The following is a 20624-nucleotide window of genomic DNA, read 5'->3' as shown; positions in this document are numbered from 1 at the left end:
TGTATACAGTACAAACATGGACAAAATGGTTGAACCCTCTGTTCATACAAGAAAAACCCCCAATGGAAAATGGTCTGGACAAAAATTCTTTGACCTTGAACTAAATTTGATGACACAACCTTTTGAGGGAATCACTGCAATCAAATGATTGCTGTAATTCTCAAGCAAACTCCTAGCATGTGTTGACAGGTATTTTGGCCCACCATTCATGAGCAAAGTGCTCCGACCTTGTCAATTTTAAAGGGTGCCTTCTCCAGACTGTGTGCTTGGGCTTTTTTCACATGTCCTATATTGTTCATATCAGGACTCTTCAGAATAGTCTGTTTTCTTCTTAGCCACTTTGTTTTTTTTATTAGCTGTGTGTTTGTGTCTTGAGTGTGTTGGAAGACCCATGACCTGCAACTGTGACACCAGGCAGAACATTTGATTCTGGAATGCCTTGATAGTCTTGAGATTTCATAGCACGGGTTCAAAACACCCTGTGCTGGATTCAGTAAAGCACCCTCAGAACATAACTAAGCCTGCTGTTCACAGTAGGTACAGCGTTTTCTTCATTTCCTTGTACACAGGAAAAATTGTTGATCCTTTCGAAAGAATGAAAATGCCACGATCATGACTGCAATGACTTGAAACTGATGAGAATGGAATTTGCTGCATGTTGAAAAGCCACAACGCTTGTGGGCCAAATTCGGATCTCAATTTCCAAATGTAAATGATTTCTTATGTCCTGAGAAACTGACACCTTGTCCTGCCATTAACGATTTTGAAAGCCCGAGATATTGAGGTATTTGAACTGGATTGTGTATGATGTGTTCAGTGCCTCTGTTTTGGATCGCCTCAATGCCCTGCTGGAACCTGGTGGATCGCTCACTATTAATGAACGTGGAGTCATAGATGGGAAAACCCCAATAATTACGCCACACCCTAACTTCAGGTAGTATTCAAGTTATGTTAACTTTCTCTTACTAATCATCAATAACATTTCATTTTATTTGAACTGAGCAGGTTGTTCCTGACAATGGACCCTGTGCATGGGGAGCTCTCCAGGGCCATGAGGAACAGAGGGGTAGAGATTTACATCCCTGGGGAAAATGACGGACTCTCCTGGGACACGCTGGATTTGAAAACATTGCTTCACACTGCAGGAGTGACTGGTGATTGTGTGTGTAATTTGCTGATTGAAATCCACAATAGCATCAAATCTGCCATCTGGGGTAAGCATCAGCTACACAATTTCATGATGCCGCTGGCTACTCTGGCGGTGTACAAAATCAAATACTGCTTTCGTTACTCTAGATTCCCCTGTGTCATCGGTGGCCTCAATGTTCCATGCTGCCACTCTACTGTACTGCCAGCTTCAGAGAGGTGTGGATTTGCCCTGTGCACTGCAGCATGCCTGTCGAGAGGCTTACTCCTTCAGTCAGCACACCACTGCCAGCCAAAAGGTATCAAGTATCATGAATGCGTTCTGAAATGCATCATTTGATGATTCTTGCTTAGATGACTTCGATGAATAGATACACTGTGGTAGCAGCCTAAGCAAAGAGGCCCAGACTTCCTTCTCCCTGGCCACTTTGTCCAGCACTTTCCGGGGAATCCAGGGACGTTCCCAGCCCAGCCGAGAGACGGTCTCTTCAGAATGTCCTGGGTCTTACCTGGGACCTCCTCCCATTTGATTAACGATATGCCTGAGCCACTTCCTCTGGTTCCTCTTGATGCGGAGGATCAGCAGCTGTCCTCTGAACCCCTCCCTGGTGACCAAGCTTACGATCCAATCTCGAGAGAGAGCCCAGACCATCTGCAGAGGAAACTTATTTTGGCCCCTTGTATCTGTGATCTTGTTCTTTTGGTCACTACTCAGAACTTGTGACCATAAGTGAGAGTGTGGACCGACACTATATTGAGAGCTCTGTCTTCCAGCTGAGCTATTGTCACCACGACAGCGTGCTGCACAGTCGCCATGACTGCAGTCGCTGCGCTGACAGTCTTGTCCGGCGTCTCGGGAAGGGGGACGTGATGCACCATCACCAATGGCTTTAGTTGGGATGAGATGCATGCTGCTCACCTTGACTCAGGGCCAACACACATTTCCTGGTTCATGTTGATAGCTCCACCCTTCTCTTCACAAGAGTGCCCAAGACCTACGACCGCAAATCCGATCACACAGCCACAAAGTTGATGATCGCAATGCTGCCTAGGGTTTCTTCAGTATACTGGAAACACCCTTTTGCTTGAAGATGGTGTTCGCAATGAACTATCTGTGCTTATGCATCTTTGCAAACTCTATTTTTGACAATACGTGTTCATTATTATTCACAAACAGGCGACAACAAAAACAGATAACATTGTCGTTCTTTTCTTTTCCTTTTTTAATTACACTTTTTTTTTTTTCATTGAATCTTGAAGGTTCCGTGGGCTTCTTTTATGGGCCTTGAGTTTCAGGTCTTTCCATAGATTTTCGATTCGATGCAAGACAGGGCCATTCTAGCAGCTTTATTTGTTTTCTTTGAAACCAACTGAGAGTTTCCTTGGCAGTATGTTTTGGATCATTATCCCGCTGAAATGTACACCCGCGTTTCATTTCCATTTTCCTCGTAGATGGCAGCAGACTTTTGTCAAGAATATCTCGGTACATTTGTCCAATGATCCTTCCTTCAATCATGTAAAGTTTACCATTACCGTTTGCTGAAAAGCAGCCCCACACCATCATGTTCCCACCTCCGACCTTCACTGTTGGTATGGTGTTTTGAGGGTGACGTGCAGTGCCATTTCTCTTCCAAACATGGTGTGCATTCTCGCATCCAAACAGTTAAATTTTGCTCTCATCAGACCAGACTATATTCTCCTCGTATTTAACTGGCGTGTCCAAATGTTGTTCAACAAACCTTAAACAAGCTTTGACATGCTTTGTTTTCCCCAAGGCAATGTCAATCATATGTTTTCATTTTCCAAGGCTTGAATAATATTTCATCCTTTCTTCGACGAAAGGGGCCAGCAGCCAGCTCTTGTCGTGAGGGCTCCTTACCCTCTTCCGCTTCATTTTGAGCATTACCACAACCATATGATTAACATACATTTACAAATGATTGCATAAGTGTACCACCACCATATAAAAGTATCATTTATGGTCATTCACAATATTTTGCAAATTATTCACTCGCAAAACCAACTAATTTACCTATTTAAAATCATAGTCCCAAAGAGAACATGGAAAAACTACTGTAATTATAGCACTTTATTTGAATGATGGTTTGTTTTCCTATGCAATCATCTTTAAAGGAGTCTGGGCTTTTTAACGTTGCACATGCAGTATCTTCATATGCTATAAATGGGCTTGAGACAGACAGACAGACACACACGCACCATCACATTTTCAAACGATCATACGTGACGTCACTCGGGCTTTCGGTTTTATTCACATGACAAATATAGCAGCATTGATAATGTTGTGTGTAAAAAGAAAAGGAGGAGTTTACCGGCTTACTGGACTTTACAAGGTAGGCAGCTTGCTCACCAGTAGTCCAGATGAATTGACAGCTCACACTTTCCGTTTCGAATGAATAAATCGCCACCGGCCAGAAGAAAAACGGCGTACTGGCCCGTCTGTGACGTGCAATACTTTCTGTGGGTAATAGCGTGTTCTATCGGGAAGAAAGTCAATTGTGGGGCAGCGGGCAGCCAATCATATTGCAACGGGTTGCTTTGAATTCAAATGGGATTCATAGCAATGATCGAAAGAGCGTCACAGCACTCTCTTGCTTTCTCGTGCAGGAGGAGATTGCAAATAAGGTGAGCTTTTGCTCCCCCGACTCCATTGTTATCCCTTTTATGTCTGACCTCTGCCTACTTCCCTGTCTTATATGGGTTTTATAAACATGGCGAAGAGGAGCGGCGATGCACAACGTCCTTGTCCCCCTCTCCAGATGAAAGGAGCCGGGCACATGGGTGCTGGACTGGCAACCAGTTGCTCGCTATAGAGCGCCACCCCGAGCCCGGTTTCAGAGGTGCAGCCCGGTGACCTGCGACGGGGCCAGGGAAAAATACTTCCACTTTTGGCAGAATTTTGAGCAGCGCTTTTTCTGATCCCGGTTTGGGTGACCATCGCAGAGGCATAAAGCCCCTGACAACTGAGCTCCTAGGATCAGTGGGACTTTCAAACCTCTCCACTTAAATTCTATCACCTATAACCAGAAATCGAAGCAAGTCTCCATGGCCAAATTCAAGATGAAAAGTCCCAAGCAAAGACGGCTCCAACGGGCTCTACCTACCAAATCGAGCTTTAAAATATCATGAAAAAATGTTTTTGTATGAAATCAGTCTGTTGTGATATCACACAATGTAGGTTTTTGGATTCTTTTTTCTCTTGTCTTGTCTTGTGGTGCGTGTTCATCAGCTCCAGAGGATATACTGTATTGTACAATGTACTGCATGTTATTTTTCCAGCTAGCCCAGCAAGTGATTGAGCAGCACCTGGCTATTCTGGACACCGACAACTGGGACACTGGGTTACTTTGTCCTGGAGTTTGGCCCGACAGCTTCCCTTCCGCATTACTCTCCACCGAAGATTCCTGTTTCTCAACTGTCCTCCGAGATGGGCAGGTGCTGTCATTTTGCCTCAACACTCTCAGTTTACAGGGTAAACGGTAAGGATCAGCATTGAATCCCAACACTTTTCCGTATATTAAGCCAGTGCTTCCCAACACTTTCCGATATATTAAGTCAGTGATTCTCAACCACTGTGCCCCAGCGCAATAGTGTGCCATAACAGTTCATCAGGTGTGCCGCAGGAAATGTTCCACTTTCAGTGAATTGATCTGGTTTCTTACTAAATAAAAGCGTACTTGCGCAGAAAAGCTACAAATGGCGTACGGCCAAAATTCTATCAAACTGTAGAGGGGAAAAAAAAAAAGAAACTTTTCAGAGACAGAAGCTGACATGCTTCTCAGTGAGGAAGGTGGCATTGGAAGCGAAACGCAGCCGGTGGCAGGACGTCATTGCTTCAGTGGACGAAGTGAGTGCAGCTGTAGAGGAAGAAAAAAAATAATAAAAATGTCCGACTTAAAATTAGCTCCCAAACAAGACTTTCGGCCCTTCACCACACGCAAATGTAATTTAGCAGCATATCCATCTCAATCGATTGATCGATGCATCTACTTTAGTTGTCCCTGAGGGCAATTCAAAGCCATGAGGAGTATCATTCTTTAAAAAGGACAGACAACACAACAACAAAATAATACACAAAGTACAAAATCTAATCAATAATTAACGTTTGATATGAAGGGAAATTGGACATGAGGCATGGCTTCTATTCACCACCTCATGCGTCGCTAAATTTCCTTGTCGCCAAAATGTGTGTATGGATGGGTTAGAATTCCCATACATACATCATTGTTTTGATAGGTCACATAACTCTGGACACCGGAGTACAAATCTTTCAGGTCCTGTTTTGTGCGTACGTAGTGTTGATGAGTGAGGCCGCTGTGCTTTTTTTGTGTCGTTTCTTTTTGATAGTTCACAAAGAGCGCAGAATCCTCTGTACGCATCTTTCAGACGTCATTTTGTGTGGAAGTAGCGTTGATAAGTGAGGCCCCTGAAAATTATTTACAACCAATGATCAGTCTTTCTGACACACCTCATAATTAACCTGTGTATCGACTTTGTGACATTTTTGTTTGGTTGTGTGCTGTGAGACTTTCTGATGCAAAATATATGCCTTGGTACAATGAAGGTTGAAAAACACTGGTAATTCAGCCACATTTTCACCTGGCATTACTGTCCAGATAAGTTTATCACACTACTGATGTGGGTTTCTAGCTTTTCGCCTTGGTGGGGAGTTGGATAAACGGTAACAGCTGAGTCAGTTTTGTTAATCGTGTAGCATCATACGAAATAAATGGATTACATCTTCTCTGAGCCACCGAGCAACGTATATGAAACAAAATAGATCTGCTTGTCCAATACATAGTCCCCTCCAAAACTATTGGAACGGCAAGGTCAATTCCTTTGTTTTGGTTGTATACTGAAAGGTTTGGGGTTCAGATCAAAAGATGACTATGAGACAGAGGTTCAGAATTCCAGCTTTTATTTTATATTTGCATTTAGATGTGTTAAACAACTCAGGACTGAGCACCTTTTGTTCAAAGCCACCCACTTTTCAAGTGAGCAAATTTATAGGAACATGTGACTGATCGGTGTTTCCAGTGGCTCAGGTATTGCCTTTTAGATTGATTGCTTAAACATCAGAAAGTGCTTGTTTTTGGCTTTGGGATTCACCTGTGAAAACTGCATTTGCTGTTTCGCAAACATGAAGACCAGAGAGCTATCTATGGGAGAAAAGCTAACCATATTGAAGCTGCGAGAGGAGGGAAAATCCATCAGAGCTATTGCACAAACATTGGGCATAGCCAATACAACAATGTGGAATGTCCTGAAAAAGAGAGAAACTACTGTTGTACTGAGCAACAGACATCGAACAGGTTGGCCAAGGGTATCACCAGCAGTTGATGACAGAAACATTGTGAGAGCTGTGAGGAATCACCCAAAGACAACAGTCAGTGACATCACTGACATCCTCCACAGGGTTGGGGTGAAGGTATCACAATCCACTGTTCGAAGACTTCGAGAGAAGAAATATACAGGCCATACCACAAGATGCAAACTGCTCGTCAGCGAAAAGAATCAGAAGGCCAGATTGGATTTTGCAAAGAGAGAGAGAGATGAGCCACAGAGGTTTTGGATCAAAGTTTTTACTGACTGATGAGACCAAGATTAACCTCTACCAAAGTGATGGAAAGGCCAAAGTATGGAGAAAGAAACGATCTGCTTCTGATCCAAAACACAGAAGCTCATCTGTGAAGCACGGTGGAGGTCATGTCATGGCTTGGGCTTGCATGGCTGCCTCTGGAACAGGCTCACTAGTCTTTGTTGTTGATATAACTCATGATGGGAGCAGCAGAATGAATTCTGACAATGACCCAAAACACAACAAAGGACTTCATCTTAGACTGGCTGGCCAAGTCAATCACGCGACTGCAGTTATTGCAAGTAAGGGTTATGCCACCAAATATTCAATGTTATTCACTTTAAGTTAATTTGTCTGTTCCTAAGGAACAAAGGAATTGACCTTGCCCTTCCAATACCTTTGTAGGGGACTGTAATTCACTCTCAGATATAATTCAACCCATTCTTTTTTTTTTTTTTTAATTGTTTTTTGTTTTTGTTTTTAAAGAAATCGCCCACTATGTCTGAGGGACCTGCAGAAGGCACTTCAGAGCACTGGCTTCCATGAAGATCTGGTCTTCTTGGAGGGAGGGGAAAGTGTGGAGCAAGATATGCTGCAGCTGATGCCAACAGCAGTCAGACTTGTCACTGAGCGTGCTTCTCATGGAGACTGGATCATGCGCAGTTCCTGGCTCTCACATCTGGGAAAGAGCTACAGATATGCCCCAGGTTGGTTATTAGATGTGATTCACTAACAGCCGTATAAAGATTTCAGAATTCAATCTAGTGCAATACATATTCTTGATAGTTGACAGCTGAATAATTTCTAATTGTACACTAGTACCATCTTTCTTGACATTTAGTATTTGTTCAGATAATACTGAATATATTTAAAAGTATAGATGGCATCTAATGAACATTGTATTTTGTCTGTTCAATATGAAAGACCTAAACTAAAACACGATTCTCTGGTTTTGCAGCTCTGGCTCTGGTTCAAGTGGAAGCAGGAAACCGAGCTCTGAAGGCTGTTTTCAGTAGTGAACTTGCTGCTCAGGTCAAATCCCTCGCTGAGCTTCTGCAGCCAAACAACATCGGTAAACTTTTATTAAAATTTTCCATCCATCTATTTTCTTCCGCTTATCCGAGGTCGGATCGCAGGGGCAGTAGCTTTATCAGGGAAACCCAGACTTCCCTCTCCCCAGCCACTTCCTCCAGCTCTTCCAAGGGGATCCCGAGACGTTCCTAGGCCATCCGAGAGACATAGTATCTCCAGCGTGTCCTGGGTTGTCCCCGGGGTCTCCTCCTGGTGGGACGTGTTTGGAACATCTCACCAGGGAGGCGTCCGGGAGGCATCCTAAACAGATGCCCCAGCCACCTCATCTGGCTCCTTTTGATGTGGAGGAGCAGCGGCTCTACTCTGAGATCCTCCCGGATGACCGAGCTTCTCACCCTCTCTCTAAAGCAGAGCCCGGACACCCTGCGGAGGAAACTCATTTCGGCCGCTTGGATCCGGGATCTTGTTCTTTCGGTCTTTCAGGTCGTGACCATAGGTGAGAGTAGGCACGTAGATCGACCGGTAAATTGAGAGCTTCGCCTTTAGGCTTCAGAATCAGAGTCATCTTTATTTGCCAGGTATCTCCAAAAAAACCACACAAGGAATTTCTCTCCGGTAGTTGGAGCCGCTCTAGTACGACAACAGACAATCAATTGACAGAGAACACTTTGGAGACATAAAGACATTGACAAAAAAAAACAGTCACTGAGCAATAAAGGGTTAATGGTTATCTGGAAATGCCGGTACATTTTATTTTTTTTGACAATTGTGCGAAAGTTGCACAGTCCTCTAGCACTTAGAGCAGTTTGAATGACTAATATTGCAATAGTCTGGTGCAATGACCATTGTATAGTTTAAAGTGACGAGTAGTGCGATCATCTGGGACAATGTCGATTGTGCAAATGTTGCAGATACTCCTCAATCGGTGTGCAAATGGAGCAGATGCTACTCTGGCATGAGTGGCCAGTATATGCAAATAGTGCAGCGTGGCGAGACGACTACAGTGAGTGCACGAGCAATACATAATTGGCCCCACAGAAATGTGACAACAAACTCAAGTCAACAAATTGCCAGGATGTTGCAATGGAATTGTAAGTTAGCTGTTTAAGAAGTTGATCGCAAGAGGGAAGAAGCTGTTGGAATTTCTGCTAGTTCTAGTTTGCATTGATCGGTAGCGCCTACCTGAGGCAAGGAGCTGGAAGAGCCGGTGACCGGGGTGCGGAGGGTCAGAGAGGATTTTGCACGCTCTTGTCTCAGTTCTGGCAGCGTGCAAGTCCTCAAGGGTGGGACTTGCGTCTTCACCACAACGGACCAATACAAAGTCTGCATCGCTGCAGACGCTGCACCGATACTCCTCCCGTTGAATTCTTCCCTCACTCGTGAACAAGACCCCGAGAAACTTGAACTCCTACACTTGGGGCAGGATATCATCTCCGACCCGGAGAGGGCACTCCACCATTGTCCGACTGAGGACCATGGTCTCAGATTTGGAGGTGCTGATTCTCATCCCAGCCGCTTCACACTCAGTTGCGAACTGCTCCAGTGAGAGTTGGAAGTCACGGCTTGATGAAGCCAACAGAACCACATCATCTGCAAAAAGCAGAGATGCAATACTGAGGCCACCAAACCGGACCCCCTCTACGCCTCGGCTGCGCCTTGAAATTCTGTCCATACAGAATCGGTGACAAAGTGCAGCCTTGACGGAGTCCAACCCTCACCGGAAACGGGTCCGACTTACTGTCAGCAATGCAGACCAAATTCTGACATTGGTTGTGCAGGGACCGAACAACCCGTATCAGGGGGTTCGGTACCCATACTCGCAAAGCACACCCCACTGGACTCCCCGAGGGACACGGCCGAACGCCTTCTCCAAGTCCACAAAACACATGTAGACTGGTTGGGCGAGCTCCCATGCACCCTCGAGGTCCCAGCTCACACTTCACCCGACCCCTATGGCTCCTCTCACAGGTGGTGAGCCCATGGGAAGGGAGACCCACGTTACCCTTTTGGGCTGTGCCCCGCCGGACCCCGTGGATGCAGGCCTGGCCACCAGACGCTCGCCTTCAAGCCCCACCTCCAGACCTAGCTCCAGAGGGGTCAGCAACGTCCGGGAAAGGGAAACCTAAAACCATTTGTTTTATTCACCATAGGGGTCTTTGAGCCCTGCTTTGTTTGGTCCCTCACCTAGGACCTGTTTGCAATGGTTGACCCTACCAGGGGGCGTGAAGCCCCAGACAACTTAGCTCCTAGGATCATTGGAACAAACAAAGCCTCCACCACGATAAGGTGATGGCTCAAGGGGGAAAAAAATTCAATATATATATTTTCCAAGAGAGTGTACTAAAGGAAGGCTGCAGTATACTAACCAAACAAAAATACTGTTGCATCACTTAGAGGAATCTTGATGCATACATTACAAATATTCTTCGTCACAGACTTGTTGAGTATTTTTTTTTTTTGTATCCCTCCAGATGAGCACAGGATTCTGGTGGACATGCGATGGAACAAGCAGTACTTGGACATTTTAGCCAACAAGTGTAACTTTGAGGATGAGAAAAGATATACGGAGTTTCTGGAGGCTCTGAATGCAGTTGCCAACAGGTGGGAGATTGACGCCGCGTAATTATTATTCTGTGCATACTTGCACGCACGTCATGCAGTTCACAAAATGGGGCATATACGCAGGTACAACTATAGCAATGAGCTAAACATAGGGAAATGTTTACATTGACCGTCACTTAAAAATGTGTTTAAAAAGTAATTATTGTAACTGGGAATTGTAACATTTCATATCTGAATTATATACTGGTCATATGTTTTGGCATATCAATTGCAAATCTGCTCAAAGTTGCCGAATTGACATTTTGTGAAACTTACAAACAGTTTGTATTGGTCATTCATCATGTGCAAGTTGATTGACTTCCTTCCTTCCTTCCTTCCTTCCTTCCAGGATTGCGCTTCTGAAGGACAGAGAAGAGAGAGCAGTAATTTGCACCTGTACTGTCAACCTGTCTGCTCATAACTGTGCCCTGAGAATAGCCACAGCCTTCTCCAAAGGTCTGCACAGGGACCTGAAGTACACACGTTGTTTTACCTGATATCCTCCCGACTGGCTTATACATTTGGTGGGTATATACAGTCAAAATCAGAATGTACTTGGGTTTTTCTGCCAACACAGGGACTGTGGACATTGGTCACCTGGCTCATCCGGTACTGATACACCTCCACACCTTCTTTGACCTGTGGGATTCCTTCACGCTCCAGGCGGTGCACAGCGGGAAGGCTTACATCCCAGACCACGTTATGTTTGAGGTCAACTCGTGCTGCTCCTTTTACTATCCATTACTATGACAAAGTAAAACCAACCCATGGGCTGCCGAAGCCTTGCTTTTCTTGGACTTCCCTTCTCATACAACTTCACATGTAATTTCATATTTAGATCTTGCGGCTCCTGCAGTGGCTTGATCATTTCTGGAATGTTTGCAACACGATGCCAGCAGATACTCAAGGGGTCGCTGTGATGTCAATGCACTGGCAGTGGGTGCAGAAGCACCTCATCCTGCGTCTGCCCCTCCTCCTGCTGGGAGATGCTGACGTCACATTAGAGTAAGCGAGTTCCCCGATATGAACTCGTACAATTTCCATGATTATAATAGCTGGCATACATTTTCCCCAGATGCTACAAGGAGCTAAAAGCAGTTGGAGGAGCAATTGAGACTCTTCTGTCCACTCCGGTGTCTGTGGCTTTGGCTCTGAAAGGCATCCAGAGAACACTGGGAAAATGTCTGCCGTTCAAGGTTGGAAAGCCTCAAATTCAGAACTTGTTTTCTCACTACAGTGGTCAGGGTTAGCCCCTCCACACACTCACTGTTCAGCACCCGCGGATTCCCCTATCTGCGTATTTCTTTTCAAATATTCTTTGATTTTTTTAAAAAAATTTATTTCCCTCCCTCTCCCCCCTCCTTTTTTGGCTGGGAACCAACCCCGAAAATGTTCAATGGTTTATTACCACTTATTGAAGATTTTTGGGGGGGGTTTAAAAACAAGACTTTTTTTTTTTTTTTTTTTTTTTCCTTCTCAATCCATAGTATAATGGGCGTCAATGAAGCCCGGTCCCTATCCTATAGTTCATTGTGTGTGTGTGTGTGTGTGTGTGTGTGTGTGTGTGTGTGTGTGTGTGTATATATATATATATATATATATATATATATATATATATATATATCACATATATAACACACACACACAATGTATGATTTTGTTCAAATGGATTGGAACTGATGTTCAGGTAGGACAGATGAAAATCCAAATTGAAAATCCACATCACAATACATCCCTTATCTTCTTCTAGATGGAGACTGTTGCGAAGTGTGCATCTCAGCTCAGAGTTTTGAGTAAAGCCCTGGATGTGAGAGAGCTCAGATTTGATCACACATTCAGTTCTTGGAAGCAGGAACTAGTCTGTCTTCAGGTTGCTGGACTTCGTGTGGACATTAAGGAAAGTCTTCTTGAAGCCTGGGGACTTGTTCTGCTGGCGAACAACCAGCTGGATACAGAAAAATCTGGTAAGAATTGTTTATGTCTGGTACAGTACCGGTACACATTTTACAAGTTGTGAAGAGTGCCAAGGTAACGTATCTTTTATAAAAGTGTGCATGCAAACAGACTTTACAAATGGCAAAGATTAAAAAAAAAAAAAAAAAAAAAAAAAAAGCAGGTGTCTGCACACCAGCGTGAACGCCGACTCCACAGCTCTATCTGGTCCTTTGCAACCATGTTGCGTTCTTCGTGAACCTTTACATTTGAATGTGGGAAATATTTTGACCGAAAAGAATCTTCTATTCCATGATGTCCTTTACTGATAGAAGTCTGTTTTCATTTGTCCGCTTTGGTATCATGACCCGAGCCTGCATTATGATTGGAATTGATGATGAGGTTGTGATGCGGATGGAAGAAAAGAAGACTGAATCTGTTCTGCAATCCTTAAATGTCATTTGATGTCAAATTTGATATCTGGAATGATCGATCATTTCAGAATGAGCAGACCTGCGCTCTCTGAAATTGAATTTTGGACTAGTGGTATGTATGTCTGCCTCGGTTTTGTGGTTTGGGGTTCAAATCCCAGCTGCGGCCTTCCTGTTTGGAGTTTGCGTGTTCTCTCCATGCTCGTGTGGGTTTTCGTCCTCCGTCATTCCAAAGGCTCTAAATTGCCCCATGTGTGACCGCGCGTGTGTGTGTGTGTGTGTGTGTGTGTGTGTGTGTGAATGTTTCAATTGTGTAAATGTCCTGTGGACAATGTATTCCGTTTCTTGCCCAAAGTCAGCTTGGATAGGGCTTGCGTTCACCCACAATCCAAACAAGGACAAGTTGGACAGAAAAGGAAGGTTGGATAGAATTTCAGATGGCTTATTTTTTTTAAACCTGAAATGTGCTGAATATTAACAGCACGCAAAAGGAAAAAGGAAAAACTGTACTGTGGCCCACTAACCAGTGATGAAGACAATGATAATCACCCCACTTGTTGTATTTCCTCCTGAAGCAATATTGGAGAGGTTGGTGTCAAGTGTGGCGCACCTGCAGCACCAGATGACTTCCAGTGGTCTCTCGGAGACCCGCAGCATGTATGAAGAGGCTGGACCAGCAGAAGGGTTCCCTCTGTCTCGACAAGAACTACAGCGCCTAATCCGCAGGGCTCAGTTGTGGCCCCTGATGGAGGAAGTGGCTGTACTCAACCAGCTGAGGCTCAGCACAGATATATTGCGGTTATCTTTTTCACATAGGTAAAACTTGACTTAAAACCAGAGCAAAACAAAACTATGTTGGAGTGATTTTTATTTATTTATTTTTCATCTCTTGATTTACAGTGACCAAGAAGCATTGGAAACTTTGCGCCAAGAACTTTCCAGACATATTCGCTATTGCCTCCAGTCCACGTCAACGGGTGTCAGTCAACTTCGGCCACTCTGGTTCCTGCTCAGTCGTGAAAGGGTAAGTCAAAGGCTTTCAGATGTTCTACCATACACTCTACTGTCCTGAAAAAAAAAATTGCTGTGCAGCATTTTGGAAATGTACTAACCGGCTTTTTAAGGGGGGAAAAATAACCTTCACCAAGAGCCTCTTTTTAAAACAAAACTAAAAGGAAAGCCACATTGGGGGAAAAAAATCTTTAATACTGATCAAAATACATTTACAGCAGATACAGTGCTGTTAAAAAGTATCGATCCCCTTCTCAAATTCTTACATTTTTGCATAGTTTCCCCGCTTTAAAATCATCAAACCAATGTAAATATCAGACAAATATAACCCATGTGAACTTAATATATGCTGTTTTCAAATGGTGATTTCATGTATCAAGGGGAAAAAAAAAACTTCAAAGTTACCTGGCCTTGTGTGGAAAAAGTAATGGTCCTCGAAACCTGATAACTGGTTGGGCCATCCTCAGCAGCAACAACTGAAATCAAGCGTTTTTCTATAACTGTCAATGATTCTTTCACATGTCTGCAGAGAGATTTTGGCCCACTCTTCCTTGCAGAATTGTTTGAATTCAGCAAAAATGGGGGTTTTGAGCATGTACAGCCTTTTTGAGGTCTTGTCAGTGCATTTCAATCGGATTCCAGTTCGGACCTTGACTCGGTCACTCCAAAACCTTCATTTTGTTTTTTTAAGCCATTCAGAAGTCGACTTGCTGGTGTCGGATCGTTATCCTGCCGCAGAACCCTAGTGCGCCTCAGCTTGAGGTGACAAACTGACGGCTGAAAATTCTCCTTCCGGGTTTTCTGTTAGAGAGCAGAATTCATTGTGCCATCCAGCACAGCAAGTTGTCCAGGTCCTGAAGTGGCGAAGCAGCCCAAGACCACCACACAACAACGTTTGATTGTTGGTATTATGTTCTTTTCTTTTTCTTTTATTAATGCTGTGCAATATTTATGCCAGATGTAACGAGAGACACATCTTCCAAAAAGCTCAGCTTTCGTCTCCCAAAAGTCTTATAGAATTATTCCGATGTTTTTTTGCAAACGTAAGAGGAGTCTTTGTTCTTTTTGGTCAGCAGTGGTTTTTGGCTTGGAACTCTGCCATGGATGCCATTTTTTTTTTTTTTTTTTTTTTTTTTTTAGAAATGGCTTGTGCAACCCTTTCCAGACTGACAGATTACTTTATTTCCCGACTGTTGTGGAATTTCTTTGGATCGTGTCATTTTGTTGCAGCTTTTTTAGATTTTTTGTCCGACTTGATTTTGTCAGGAAAGATTCTGTTTAAGTGGTTTCTTGATTAAACAGGTCTGGAGGTAATCAGGCTTGGGTGTGCTCAGTGAAAATTAGCCAGAAATTGTGATTAGCCACAATTAATTCATGATTGAACAAGTGGGCTAATTACTTTTTCACACAGTGCCAGGTGAGTTTTTTTTTTCCTTAAGAAATGAAATCACCATTTAAAAACCAAATTTTAAGTTCGCTTGGGTTATATTCGTCTGATATTTACATTGGTTTGATCTTAAAGATTACATACAATACTTTTTCATGACAGTGTAGATAGTCATCAATGATGATGGATGGAAAGTCCCTCGCTATGGCGTTGTACAGTTTGATCGCATTTGAATATGGGACACACTTCTCATCAAAATGTAGGAAGGGTACACAGAAAATACATCTTAAGTGATGCTTGATTGTCTAATGGTGGTGATTCTTCCCACCAGCCAGCGGAGGAGCTCCAGTTTGTGTGGTGTGAGCTGCTATCTGAAGCTTTGGCTGCTCTGTGGAGGACCGGCGCCACATCTGACCCTGACCGTTGGTTGAAATGGAATCCACTCAATCCTGAGAAACATCCTGATTCAGAGCCAAATTGCGAAGCCAAAAATATGGTATTGGCTGTGCCTGTATTTTGTCGATACAACACTGAAAGTAACATATTCCCGAGAAACACATGACCTATATAATGAGGTGTATTGTCTTTTTAGGGACCAGCTTTGCTAAATAAAGCTCTGTGGTCTCATTGCACCCTGGGGGTACTCGCCGGCAGTGCGACTGGACGGCAGTGGGAACCATCAGGGAGTGCACTCCTCTTTGTCTCACATGTGACCCTAGGGGAGTGGAAGGAGCAGATTCTGCAGCTCCAGGACTTGTCTGCAATCTTGTGGGACAATATGGCTTTTCCAGCACTGGAAGACCTAAGGTAGGTGAAGTGCTTTACATTATAATGCCTACTCATAAATTACACACTGTGTTCCTCTGATCTCGTCATTTTTCTTCAGAGGCACAGATTTGAGGCTCCAGGGTGCCATCCTACGGCGACAGTTACAGAGCATGGCACACCTGTTACCTCTCAGTTTGCAGGAGGTTTATATGGATAAGTGCGAGAACTTGGTTGAGGAAGCCAAACCACTGATTGCTGCTCAGGAGATCCATCAAATTCTCAGCGATTTCATGCCCCCTAAATTGCTCCCTGATGGAGTGGTGGATTCCTGTATTGCCTGCCTGAAGCAATATGTTGAAAATAGAACTGAAGGCACCAACTCTGTGGCCGGCGCCGGTGTGTTCTGGGTCAGCATGGGGTTGCTCCATATCAAATTATGGGCACCGCAGACCATCTTTGACCCAGCCGTCAAGAGGGCCTACAAACTCAACTATGCCCAGCAGGAGGTACCGGCAAATGTTTCCATCTTCCGTAATTTCTCATGTTTAATGCACTCTCAAGTAGGGCCGCACAATTGTGGCCAAAATAAGAATGACGATTATTTTGATCAATCTTGTAATCACGATTATTCCTCATGTTGGGGACATTTTTTTATTGCACTACTTTCCAACCAACAAAATGTAAACCGTTTCCAGTGCAAAATGAATCTTTAAATAAGACTAACTGATAGATAATGGGGGGGGGGGAAAATGTACCCCAGAAATTCTACCTTACCAAGGGCTAACTGAATATGTAATTTGCTATTAGAAAGTGCAATCACAAATTGCAACTTAATGGAAGCAAATACAGTTTATGGATAGAAGGCAGTAAAGTAACATTCGGCCGGCTGGAAGCACCGACTTTCATTCATTTATTTTCCGTACCGCTTATCCTCACAAGGGTCGTAGGCGGTGCTGGAGCCTTTCATTTGAAAATCCATGCCAATATAAGGAATTGTCAAACCTAGACCATGCGTTTGCCCCCCCCGGTGGCATGCTGACACAAGGCGCTGCTGCATTTGAAGCACTTTTCATTTGACGCAGTGCCCGCATTTTAAATGTAAACATCGATCAGGCTCGTTTAATTGTGGCAGCCAAAATTGCTTTCCCGATTAAAAGTCAATTGCGCACCCCCGTAATCAAGGCAGGAAAACCTACTGTATGTATCGTGCTCACCATTAATTTGCTGCTTTCTATGCTCATGCTTTTTTCCAAATAAATATTCTGCTCTGTGTGCATGCGCTGACATATTTTTATTTATTTATTGACTTTATTATTATTATTATTTTAATCCCTGTGTCAGGACAGTCCACACTGTAAATGATGTAAAACGCTTGCCATTGCTTAATGTCACAAAACTGTGACCAATCGTCACCAAAATGTGAACATCGACCAATGCCAACGTCAACCTCTGAAAATATCAGAACGAAATCCCTAATATTTTGGATTTTATGGACGGTTAACGTTTTCCTCCCATATGCGCTCACAATACAGAAAAAGATTCACGTTGCTTAATGTTACAAAACTGCAACCAATCGTCACCAAAATGTATCTATCTCTGCATATGCTCCCTTTGCCAACTCAAAATATTAGAAAGAAATCCCCGATATTTTGGATGTTATGGACTTTTAAGTGTTTTCCTCCCCAGAGACATTTGCGACAGCAAGGCTTAACATCGCTTAATCTAATAAAACTACCAATCGCCACCAAAATGTATGTGGACATCTGTAATTATGCCCCCTTCCACCGCTGAAAGAATCAGAACGAAAAACTTATTTTGTATTTTATGTATATTTTGTGTGTGTGTATATGTATATATGTGTGTGTATATGTATGTGCATATATATGTATATGTACTTCCCATGGGCTCACCACCTGTGGGAAGTACAGGGGTCGGTGCCGGGCGGTGGCCGAAGGCGGGGACCTTGGCGATCCGATCCCCGGCTACAGAAGCTGGCTCTAGCGACAAGATATAATCGGACTTCCCTCCACACACAGCTTGGGCTCTGGTACCAGTCCTCTCGAGAGGGGTTGGACTCTCTTCCACGGTGAGAGGCGCCGAGCAGGTGTGGGTATACTTATTGCCCCCAGGCTTGGCGCCTGTACTTTGGGTTTCACCCCGGTGGACGAGAGGGTAGCCTTCCTCCGCCTTCGGGTGGGGGGGATGGGTCCTGACTGTTGTTTGTGCCTATGCGCCCTTTTTGGAGTCCTCGGAGGGGATGCTGGAGAGCGCTACCGCTGGGGACTACATTGTTCTGATGGGGGACTTTAATGCTCACGTGGGCAATGACAGTGAGACCTGGAAGGGCGTGATTGGAAGGAACGGCCCCCCCGATCAGAACCCGAGCGGTGTTCTGTTATTGGACTTCTGTGCTCGTCACGGTTTGTCCATAACGAACACCATGTTCTAGCATAAGGGTGTCCACACGTGCACTTGGCACCAGGACACCCAAGGTCGCAGTTCGATGATCGACTTTGTGGTCGTGTCATCGGACTTACGGCCGCATGTCTTGGACACTCGGGTGAAGAGAGGGGCGGAGCTGTCAACTGATCACCGCCTGGTGGTGAGTTGGCTCCGATGGCGGGGGGTAAGATGCCGGTCCGACGTGGCAGGCCCAAACGTATTGTTAGGGTCTGCTGGGAACGTCTGGCAGAATCCCCTGTCAGAAGGAGTTTCAACTTCCACCTCCGACAGAACTTTGCTCACGTTCCGGGGGAGGCGGGGGACATCGAGTCCGAGCGGACCGTGTTCCGCGCCTCCATTGCTGAGGCGGCCGACCGGAGCTGTGGCCGTAAGGTGGTCGGTGCCTGTCGTGGCGGCAATCCCCGAACCCGTCGGAGGACACCAACGGTGCGGGATGGCGTCAAGCTGAAGAAGGAGTCCTATCGGGCCTTTTTGGCCTGTGGGACTCCTGAGGCAGCTGATGGGTACCGGCTGGCCAATCGGAATGCAGCTTTGGTGGTCGCTGAAGTAAAAACTCGGCATGGGAGGAGTTCGGTGAGGCCACGGAGAAAGACTTTTTGGACGGTTTCGAGGAAATTCTGGTCCACCATCCGGCGTCTCAGGAGGGGGAAGCAGTGCACCGTCAACACTGTATCGTGGGGATGGGGCGCTGCTGAAAAAAAAAATCTGATTTATTTAAGCCCATTCACACAGCAGAATATTTATTTGACAAACCTAATACAATACGGATAATAGTTAATGTTATGAGCAAATGGTCGCCGTATATCGATGGTGTGTATTATACATAGGAGGGTTTGGATACGTGGGGTCAATTTTGGGGGTGTGTATTATACTTGACCATATTATACACAATATATAATGGTAATTGTGATTTTCCAACATCAAAGGCACATCTAGAACAGGTAGGAGAAACAGTAAATGTAAACTGTTTGTCTTCTTTCCACTTTAGTTAGCTCTTCTGGAGACCGAGTGGAAAGTGCGGAGCCTGTCCTCTGAGCTGATGACTGGAGCAGAGTTGGAGGAGAGTAGCACCACTGATGGCCTCCAGCATCCTCGAATCAGGTCTGCACTAGAAATCAATGAGAAAATAATGATGACTTTTTTTTTCTAAAGTGGTCAAATAATTAAATGTCTATAAAGTGAAAGCTGGCGCGATGAGCGACTGCTGCTCTGGGGGTTTTGTCATGATTTCATGATTATATCTGCACTTTGCAGGACATCTGCTCTCGGTTGAGCATGGCATTGTTAGGCTTTTAGTTTGCTCCCTTGTCATTTGGTTTACGATTTCTGTGCCCTTAGACTGTTTTACCTGTTGCGTGTTGGCACTCCACTCATCTGGCGATTGCTCGGAACCCTCTGCCAGTTCATCATGTGGCTTTAAAAACTCAATGCAAGATTTATGCTCATCTGGATTGTGCTGTCCTTATTAACTAAATCCATTGTCTGCCCTTATTCATTATTTTGAGGAGTGAGCGACCCAGTACCCCGGCAACCCGGTTGAGGACCACTAATTTAGACAACATACATCGACCAACAAAACTACACCGACGACTACGCTGCTATAAACACCGCGACTCGTCATCCTTCGAGAAGCCCCGGTCACAGTGTGGACTACAGTGTTAGCTCACGTTATTAGGAATCCCAAGCGCGTTCTTGGAAATAAACTCCCCGCTGCAACATGATTGGCTCCTGCATTGCGGGCAGGGCGGGCTACGCAGATGTATCGTGATGACCATCCATCCGCTCCAAAAGAATTGGAACGGCAAGATCAATTGCTTTGTTTTTGTTTGTATACTGAAGACATTTGGGTTTCAGATCAGAAGATGAAAATGAGACAAAAGATCAGAATTCCAGCTTTTATATCATAGTATTTACATCTAGATCTGATAAACAACTCAGGACAGAGCACCTTTTGTTTGAAGCCGCCCACCTTTCAAGTGAGCAAAAGTATTGGAGCAGACCTGATGGTTGTGTGTTTATATGCGCCCCGCGATTGGTTGCCGACCAGTTCAGGGTGTACCCCGCCTCTCGCCCAGAGTTAGCTGGGATAGGCTCCAGCATGCCCGTGACCCTATTGAGGAGAAGCGGTACGGAAATTATTCATTCATTCATCTTCCTCAACCAACAACCATTCGCACTCACGTTCACACGTACGGGCAATTTAGAGTCTTCAATTAATCTACCATGCACGTTTTCGGGATGTGGGAGGAAACCAGAG

The 20624-nt window shown here is 44.6% G+C and overlaps 1 protein-coding gene across 2 annotated transcripts in view; it reads left to right on the top strand.

Moving 5' to 3' along the window:
- Nucleotides 1-20624, top strand: part of mdn1 (midasin AAA ATPase 1) — a 146251-nt gene that overhangs the window by 83008 nt on the left and 42619 nt on the right. For both annotated transcript variants that reach the window (XM_061703734.1, XM_061703735.1), the window contains 18 exons: nt 818-934; nt 1006-1214; nt 1297-1445; nt 4444-4643; nt 7229-7449; nt 7701-7814; nt 10246-10375; nt 10725-10831; nt 10953-11086; nt 11214-11380; nt 11451-11571; nt 12126-12339; nt 13314-13554; nt 13639-13762; nt 15468-15632; nt 15729-15943; nt 16023-16410; nt 19356-19468. In XM_061703734.1, coding sequence (XP_061559718.1) covers nt 818-934; nt 1006-1214; nt 1297-1445; nt 4444-4643; nt 7229-7449; nt 7701-7814; nt 10246-10375; nt 10725-10831; nt 10953-11086; nt 11214-11380; nt 11451-11571; nt 12126-12339; nt 13314-13554; nt 13639-13762; nt 15468-15632; nt 15729-15943; nt 16023-16410; nt 19356-19468 — 3129 coding nt within the window. The remainder of the gene's footprint in view (nt 1-817; nt 935-1005; nt 1215-1296; nt 1446-4443; nt 4644-7228; nt 7450-7700; nt 7815-10245; nt 10376-10724; nt 10832-10952; nt 11087-11213; nt 11381-11450; nt 11572-12125; nt 12340-13313; nt 13555-13638; nt 13763-15467; nt 15633-15728; nt 15944-16022; nt 16411-19355; nt 19469-20624) is intronic.

The sequence above is a fragment of the Phycodurus eques genome, chromosome 18 (genome assembly GCF_024500275.1).
Source record: "Phycodurus eques isolate BA_2022a chromosome 18, UOR_Pequ_1.1, whole genome shotgun sequence".
NCBI lineage: Eukaryota > Metazoa > Chordata > Actinopteri > Syngnathiformes > Syngnathidae > Phycodurus > Phycodurus eques.
The sequence above is the reverse complement of the archived record's forward strand: the minus strand, read 5'-3'. Positions and strand labels throughout refer to the sequence as shown.